The sequence below is a fragment of the Sciurus carolinensis genome, chromosome 17 (assembly GCF_902686445.1).
Source record: "Sciurus carolinensis chromosome 17, mSciCar1.2, whole genome shotgun sequence".
NCBI classification, from domain to species: Eukaryota; Metazoa; Chordata; class Mammalia; order Rodentia; family Sciuridae; genus Sciurus; species Sciurus carolinensis.
Genome location: NC_062229.1, coordinates 62,450,725 through 62,459,275, shown reverse-complemented (window position 1 = coordinate 62,459,275; position 8,551 = coordinate 62,450,725). Strand labels below are relative to the sequence as shown.

Genomic DNA, 8,551 nt, shown 5'->3' with positions numbered 1-8,551 from the left:
CCTGGCACTCTGTGGAATCTAAAAGCACAGGAAAGAGAAAGTGAAAGACATGAAGATAGACCTCAAGGGATCAGTGATGTTTGAGAGGCACATTTGCAAGAGAGAAAATGATACTGGGTTACAATAGAGATCTGAGTTTCCACAGGGTTTAGTAAGATGGAATCACAGCGGAATGTGTGGGTTGGGCAGTCAGGGGGAGCCGTTATAGATATGGGAAAGTCCAGAGCCCATTGTTTTCCTTCTGTTCCTGGAACCCATTGTTCTTCTTTTGTCCCCAGGGGTTGTTTTCCATATCTTTCATAGATATATTTGTTTTGGTACTGGGGATTGAACTCAGGAGCACTTAACCACTGAGCCACATCCCCAGCCCTATTTTGTATTTTATCTAGAGACAGGGCCTCACTGAGTTGCTTAGGGCCTCACTGAGTTGCTGAGGCTGGCTTTGAACTGAGGATCCTCGTGCCTCAGTCTCCCGAGCCGCTGGAATTATAGGTGTGCACCACCGCACCCACTCAACAACTTTTGTATGCATTTACAATTAAAAAATCACATGCTAATTGACAATGACATTCCTATGTCCTGTTTGAATTCCAAAGGGAAAAGAACCTTCAGAAATACCAAGGATCTATTAACAAAGGTTGACCTGTTAGATCTCTCAACGTGAACACTGTGTCTTTTTTTTTTCAATATTTTTTTAGATGTTGATAGATCTTTATTTTATTCTTTTATTTATATGTGGTGCTGCGAATCGAACCCAGTGCCTCACACATGCTAGGCAAGCGCTCTACCACTGAGTCACAACCCCAGCCCCACTCTGTCTTGTGGGACATACAGAGGCCACTTGTTTTTGGACATCTCGTCATGACACACCACAAAGGCTATTTCAGTACAATTTTGAAATTTGTAGTGTTTTTGTTTTGTTTTGTTTTGTTGTTTTCTGGTACTGGGGATTGAACTCAGGGCACTGGACCACTGAGCCACATCCCCAGCCCTATTTTGTACTTTATTTAGAGACAGGGTCTCACTGAGTTGTTTAGTGCCTCGCTTTTGCTGAGGCTGGCTTTGAACTTGGGATCCTCCTGCCTCAGCTTCCCGAGCCACCGAGACTACAGGTATGCGCCCGGCTAGAGGTCTCTTAAAGCAACAAGGCTAAAAAAGTTGACTGCCTACCTATCTGCTCCATTATTTCTGTATTTATTTCGTGAATAGCAAATTTCTACCTAGGTGGACATTTTACCACGAGGTGGCAGCAGACCCTAGGACTTATTACGGTTACTTGGTCCCTGGAGTTGTTCTGTCTGACTTAACTGCATGTTGAAGAAGGAGAACACTTTGAGGAAGATGTTGGGAGACTGAAGAATGGCTTTGCTTTCTGTGCTGATGTTCATCAACAAACTGCATCGTGCTTCTCAAACTCTTACGTTCCCAGGAATTATCTGGGAACTAACGTATGGATTCAGGCACAGTATGTTTGAGATGGAATCTAAGAATTGATGATGCTGATAATACTGGTCCACAGACCACATTTTGAGTAGTAAGGTCTCGCATGTTCCCATACTGGGGGAAAGGACTATAAAAGGATCAAGGGACTGGGGATTTAGGTCAGTGATAGAGCATATGTGTAGCATGCATAAAACCAGGGATTTAATCCCTAACACCAATCCATTAATCAATCAATAAAAGAAAACATATTACATTGAGGAATTTAGAAGGGAGGGGCTTGGGATTTATAACTGGGTTCTTGTTTCAGCCCAGCTGTGTGACCTTGGTCAATTCACTTACCCTCTCTGTGCTTGTTTTCTCCTCTCTAAAGTTGCAATACCAATAATACCGAAGCTAGAACTTTAGTGAGATTCAAGTTTTGTCTTCGGGTTTGTGTGCTCATGTGGTCTTATTTCCCTCATCTGTTAGGATCCTCAGGTGTTTGAATGGATGAATACAAGAGTGTATATTTTCTCTAATCCCTTGCCAGTATTTTTCACATAATTATTGGTATCGCTGTCTTAATTCTGTTATATTCAGTCCAATATCTGGATGACTGTGATTAATTTTATGTTAGGAAGAGAGCTCTATTCTATTCCTGCATGTGTGTGCCCACGTGACATCTGTGTGTGTACAAGCCTATATGTATGCATGTGTTATAGGCTGAAATATTTGTGGCTGTGGCTTCTATAACAACACATGCAGGTCATAAAAGAGCCCAGAAGCTTTTTATGACACTAGGAAAGGTGGACAGAGGAAAAGGATTAGGGGCACAAACAGATATTAATTTTGAGCTGGGTCCAGATTTAAATTCTAGCTTTACTCCCAGTACAGGCTGTGGGTTTTTAGGTAGGTGACAAAACCTCTCTGGACCTCCCTTTTTCTCCTTTGTAAAACAGGAATGATAATTGCTACCCCCCACCCAGGGCTGTTTTGGTCTTTCAGTCATTCAACAAATATTTGAACATCAGGCGCTAAGCACCCTGGATACCAGGCACACGACAGTAAACAACACACACAACATTTCTGAACTCAGATGATTTAGAGTCCTGCGGGAAAGGCTTAGAACAAACCAGAACATGAAAACGTGAGTTTCAGCTAGTGGCCAACGCAACAAAGAAAGAAAAAGGAGGATGAGAGAGGATAGAGGCACCTGTCGAGCCTAAGAGCCGGGCGTGAGTGACCCGTCAGTTGTGTGAGGAGCCACTTTGCAGGCAGATGAGAGCGAGTAGCAAAACCTAAGACAGAAGAGGTCTTTGAAAATGACAGGGGGCTGGGGTGGTGGAGAGAGAGGCAGGGCCAAGCCCACCCAGCCCTAGAGAGTTTGAACTTGATCTTCAGGGCAATGGGAAGTTATTCAGGGCTTTAAGGAGCTAGTTCACACATATTTATTCTGGGTACTGGGACTCAGCAGGGAAGAAAATGGTTAATGGCAGGGTGGGGTGGCACATACTTGTAATCCCTGTGGCTCAGGAGTCTGCGGCAGGAGGACTGAGAGTTCAAAACCAGGCTCAGCAACGTAGCGAGGCCCTAAGCAACTCAGAGAGACCCTGTCTTGAAATAAAATATAAAAAAAGGGCTGGGGATGTGGCTCAGTGGTTGAGTGCCCCTGGGTTCCATCCCTGGTACCAAAAATATATATATAATAATAAAAATAATATAAAATAAAGATGTGACATTTGAGGTGATACATTTAATGTTGACAAACTCTGCTAAGATCTAGGAGGGTATTTCAAAGATGGAAAACCACTTGAACACAAGGTCAGAGGTGGACGTGAACTCTATGTGTGTGTGTGTGTGTGTGTGTGTGTGTGTGTGTGTGTGTGTTTTGGTACCAGGGATTAAACCCAGGGAATTCCAACCGTTCCCAGACGCATCCTCAGCCTTTAAAAAATTTTTTTTTTTTTTTTTATTTAGAGACAGGGTCTCACTGAGTTGCCTAGGGCCTCGCTAAGTTGCTGAGGTTGGCTTTGAACTTGTGATCCTCCTGCCTCAGCCTCCCGAGCCGCTGGGATGACAGGCGCACACCACCACGTCACCACCGTGTCCAGGGAATAGGCGGTGTTTGAAGGCAGAGAGAAGACCAGTGTGTTGGGGATGCAGGCGACAAGGGAAAGGATTATGCTCATGGTTTAAAAAGCTTGCTCAGGAAACACACTGGGGAGGAACAAGTGGGAAAGTCATTAGGTCTGTAAGTGGTCCAGGCTGGAGGTGGTGGTGGTGGGGAGAAGCATCCAGACGGAAGGGTGCAGAGTCAGGGAGGGTTAGGCTGGAGGTGAGGCTGCACCAACAGTCCAGGTGTTAAAGTAACAGTGGTTTAACTAACGGAGGTCAGCAGAGCTAGAGACAGGACCACCGATCCAAGATCCCTATCTGGGTCTTCTGCTCAACCGACCTTCACAGACACCTCTTGGAGCTATCCCATGGGATCATTCCCTGGGCATTTGTAAAAGTCCCTCTGAAAAGTCAAAAAGCCAGGTGCAGCAGGTCAAAGTCTAGTCCAAACACAGTCTTCCCTTGTTCTCTGTTCTCCTTCTATGGAACGCAGCTGAGATTGCATAATCCTTTTTCGGTTACCATAACAACAGGTGACTCCCAGGGAGCAGCCATTGATTGACATCTCCAAATGAGAGATTGCAAACGGGATCCCCACAGGACCCAGGTGGGGAAGGGTGAGAAGCAGTGGGGTGCAACTGGGAGGGACCGGAACACTGGCCAGCTGTAGAGTGCTGGGCCAATCAAATGCTAGTGAATTTCATTTTTTTTATTTAAAAAAATTTTGGGGGGTAGTGGAGATTGAACTCAAAGGCAATACACCTCTGAGCTACCTCCTCAGTCCTTAAAAAAAATTTTTTTTTTGTTTTTTTTGGTACTGGGGATTGAATCCAGGAGTGCCTAACCACTGAGCCACACCCCCAGCCCTTTTTATATTTTATTTTGAGACAGGGTCTCTCTAAGTTGCTCAGGTTGACCTTGAATTTGCGATCCTCCTGCCTCAGCCTCCCAAGTCGCTGTGATTATAGGTGTGTGCCACCATGCATGACCTTTTTATAAATTTTATTTTGAGACAGGGTCTTGCTAAATTGCTTAGGGACTCGCTAAATTGCTTAGAGACTTGCTAAATTGCTGAGGTTGGCCTCAAACTTTTGATCCTCTTCCCTGGGGCCTCCCCAGTACCTAGGATTATAGGCATGCACCACCACACCCAGCCTTGAACTTCACATTTTTAACCTTGTACATATAAAAATGTGATCTGCAAGACACAGTCAGTTTCTGCATCACCAATTTGCTGCCCCTGAGGTGTTTTTATGTTAATTTTCCATGCATTCAAATCTTTCCCATCAGTAGTTCTAAAGCTGATCTCCCCTCCCACTCCAAGTTTTAAATTAAAGTTGTTAACTAGCATGCAGTTGACTCTTGGCCAATTATTAGACTGTTTTGCACCTTATCTCTAATCGGATTGCACATTAACCTTGCCTAGCAACTTGTAAATCCTCTGCAAACTTGGTAAGCTGAGATTCTTGTTCTTGGTTCCACGCCTGGGTGTGATAAACACAAAGACAGGGTGGGTTAATGCACCTGGGTGACCTAAAGTCCTTATTCAACCGATGCCATTTGAAAATGAATGAATTTAGGCAGCTGACCATTTCCGGCAGATCCCCCATGAAATCTGGCCACCCCAGCTGCATGAGGACTTTCTGGGGTGGGGCAGGGAATTTGCATTTGGGGAATGTAAATTGGAAGTGTTTTCACCTGGCTCAAGCAACTCTGCTGGCTGAAGCTTTGACCTTTTTGAGAGAAGGTGTCACTTTACAGATTTCTCAGGGAGACCTGTGTCGTGGGGGGGGAGACCTGGGTCATGGGGAAGTAAGTAGTGGTGCCTAGAGACCTTCTCCTGAGAAGGTGCCTCACCAACAGAGTGACCTCCCTAGAAGTCTACAGTACCAGGGGCCGGAGCAGTGTTTCTGGAGAGGCAAGAGGCTTTCAAGCAAATCATGCTTTGGTTTCATTTGTTTCTGTTGGTTGCAGCCCCAGGTTAGTATTCCTAACTTTGGACTCATGTTGTATAACTTTGAAATAATTACTTGGTAGTCTACCATTTGGTTGGCTTTTACTTTCTTTGGTACCCTCTTTGAAGGTAGCCCTTGAAGTCCTCAGATGCTTCCTGGTTGTTCCTCACTGGGAAGTCTACATTTCAATCAATCGAAATGTGTTCTCATCGGGCTGGGGAGGTAGCTCAGTTGGTAGAGTGCTTGCCTTGCAAGCACAAGGCCCTGGGTTCAATCCCCAGCATCTCACACAAAAAAAAATGTGTTCTCATCAGGCCTGTTAGTGTCCCCTGTCATCCCAGCGACTCAGGAGGCTGAGGCGGGAGAATCGTGAGTTCAAAGTCAGCCTCAGCTACTTAGCGAGGCCCTAAGCAACTTAGTGAGACCCTGTCTCTAAATAAAAAATGAAAAATGGACTGGGGATGTGGCTCAGTGGTTAAGCATCCTTGGGTTTAATCCTTAGTACCAAAAAAAAAAAAAAAACCTTTCTTAGATGTAGTTGGTATAAGAGGGAATTGGGACAAATTCTTGGAAAGCAATTTGCCAATCTTTATTTTTATTTTTACAGACCGCATTTTGATTCATTGTACACAAGTGGGGTACAACTTTTCATTTCTATGTTTGTACACCATGTAGATTCACACCATTTGTGTAATCATACATGTACCTAGGATAATAATGTCTATCTCAGTACACTATCTTTCCTTCCCCCACCTCCTCCCACCCCATTTTCCTCTACACCATCCAAAGTTCCTCCTTTCTTCTCTTCTCTTCCCCTCCCCCCACACCCCCTCCTCCCGTTATGAATTGTCATCCACTTATCAGAGAAAACATTCGGCCTTTGGTTTTTGGGGCTTGCCTATTTCACTTAGCATGATATTCTCCAACTCCATCCATTTACCAGCAAGCCATTTGCCATTCTTTTTTTTTTTTTTTTTTTTTTTTTAATTTATATGTGGTGTGAGAATCAAACCCAGGGCCTCACACATGCTAGGCAAGTGCTCTACCATTGAGCCACATCTCCAGCCCCCATTTGCCATTCTTAACCACATCTGAAAGCTGCAGATTTACAGCCAGTATTCCTGGAAGTCCATACTTCAGAATACGTGGTCACATTAGGATATACATACAGATGTACTGGTAATAGCAAAAATTAGAGGCCATGTAAGTGACCATCAGTAGCGGGTGCAATAAATGGTGCTACATCTATACTGTGTATGTCAGAGCCATAAGGAGGGGGCAGCCTGGGTGCTCTGAAGGACAGGTAAAGAGGTAATCTGTGGTGTACTGTAGAGGAAAGGATGTCCAAAAACTAGACCACAGGAAAATCTTTCTAGGAAAAAAAAAAACCATAAAACACCTATATTCACATGCAAATAGGCATAGAAAGTTCCAGAAGAATATATACCAAAAATTTAACAGCAATTATTTTTGGAGTTGAGGGCAGAAATGTAAGAGCAGCAGAGATGGGGAGAAATATGTGGAGATTTAAATTTTCTTTTACTTCCTATACTTTATTATTTGATTAAAATAATATGAATTACCCTGTAATTATCAAAACACACCCCCAAGTTTAAACATGTCATTAAAATTTTTATTGCACGACACCAAAACATGAGTTGAGGTGATTTATTTTTTCTCACTCTGGCATGAATTGATTTCATAAGATAAGCCAGCGGATGGATTGCTTTAGAATTAGTCACTTCTAGAATAGGGTAAAAGCTAAGTCATCATGATTGCCAACAAAAAGTCAAATAAAGCGTGTTTACCATTCTAAGAACAAATGATGGGTATTATAAATCTGAAAGGGAAAAATATCTCTGTGATGATTTCCACTTTTTTTTTTTTTTTTTGGGGGGGGGTGCTGGGGATCTAACCCAGGGCCTTATGCTTGCAAGGCAAGCACTCTACTGACTGAGCTATCTCCCCAGCCCCGATTTCCACTTCTTGATTAAGAATGATTAGATTTTGTATTTCTAATAAAAATAAATGATAATATCTGCACAACTCCAATAAACTTCTGTAACAATGTTGTCTGAAATGGTAAGCACAAAGCATTTGAACGTGGCCAGTCTGACTTAAGATGTGTTGTAAATATAAAATATATACTATTATTTAGGAGATTTTTTTTTTGAATGGCCTTTTTTTTTTTAATTGTAAACAAATGGGATACATGTTGTTTCTCTGTTTGTACATGGAGTAAAGGCATACCATTTGTGTAATCATAAATTTACATAGGGTAATGTTGTTTGATTCATCCTGTTATTTTTTCCCTTCTCCCCCACCCCTCCCACCCCTCTTTTCCCTCTATACAGTCCTTCCTTCCTCCATTCTTGCCCCCCTCCCTAACCCTAACCCTAACACTAACCCCTCCCATCCCCCATTATGTGTCATCATCCACTTATCAGTGAGATCATTCGTCCTTTGGTTTTTTGAGATTGGCTTATCTCACTTAGCATGATATTCTCCAATTTCATCCATTTACCTGCAAATGCCATAATTTTATCATTCTTTATGGCTGAGTAATATTCCATTGTATATATATATATATATATATATATATATATATACCACAGTTTCTTTATTATTTAGGAGATTTTTTACATGAAAAAATAATGTAAACCATCTTACTAACATTTTAACATGTTAATTACATGTTGAAATAATATTTTAAGTACATCAATTCAAATTAAATATAATATTAAAATTATTTTTACTTGTCTTTCAAAAAAGCTTTAAAAAATAGTACCTACCAGAAAACTTAAATATTAAACAGGACTTCTCTATGGTCCTGGATATTTTGTTGATTTTATCCTTTTTTTTGTACCAGGAATTGAACCCAGGGGTACTTAACCACTGAGCTACACCCCCAATCTTTTTGATATTTTATTTAGAGACAGGGTCTCACTGAGTTGCTTAGAGCCTCACTAAGTTGCTGAGGCTGGCTTTGAACTTGCCATCCTCCTGCCTCAGCCTCCTGAGTCACAGGGATTACAGGTGTGTGCCACCGTGCCCAGCTG

The 8,551-nt window shown here is 42.5% G+C and overlaps 1 protein-coding gene across 4 annotated transcripts in view; it reads left to right on the top strand.

Moving 5' to 3' along the window:
* The first annotated feature begins 5,337 nt into the window (after nucleotides 1–5,337).
* The window catches only part of LOC124968787 (cadherin-related family member 3-like), a 73,734-nt gene continuing 70,520 nt past the window's right edge, over nucleotides 5,338–8,551 (top strand). For all 4 annotated transcript variants that reach the window (XM_047531539.1, XM_047531540.1, XM_047531537.1 and 1 more), the window contains exon 1: nucleotides 5,338–5,517. In XM_047531539.1, the coding sequence (XP_047387495.1) occupies nucleotides 5,478–5,517 (40 nt within the window). In that variant the 5' untranslated portion in view covers nucleotides 5,338–5,477. The remainder of the gene's footprint in view (nucleotides 5,518–8,551) is intronic.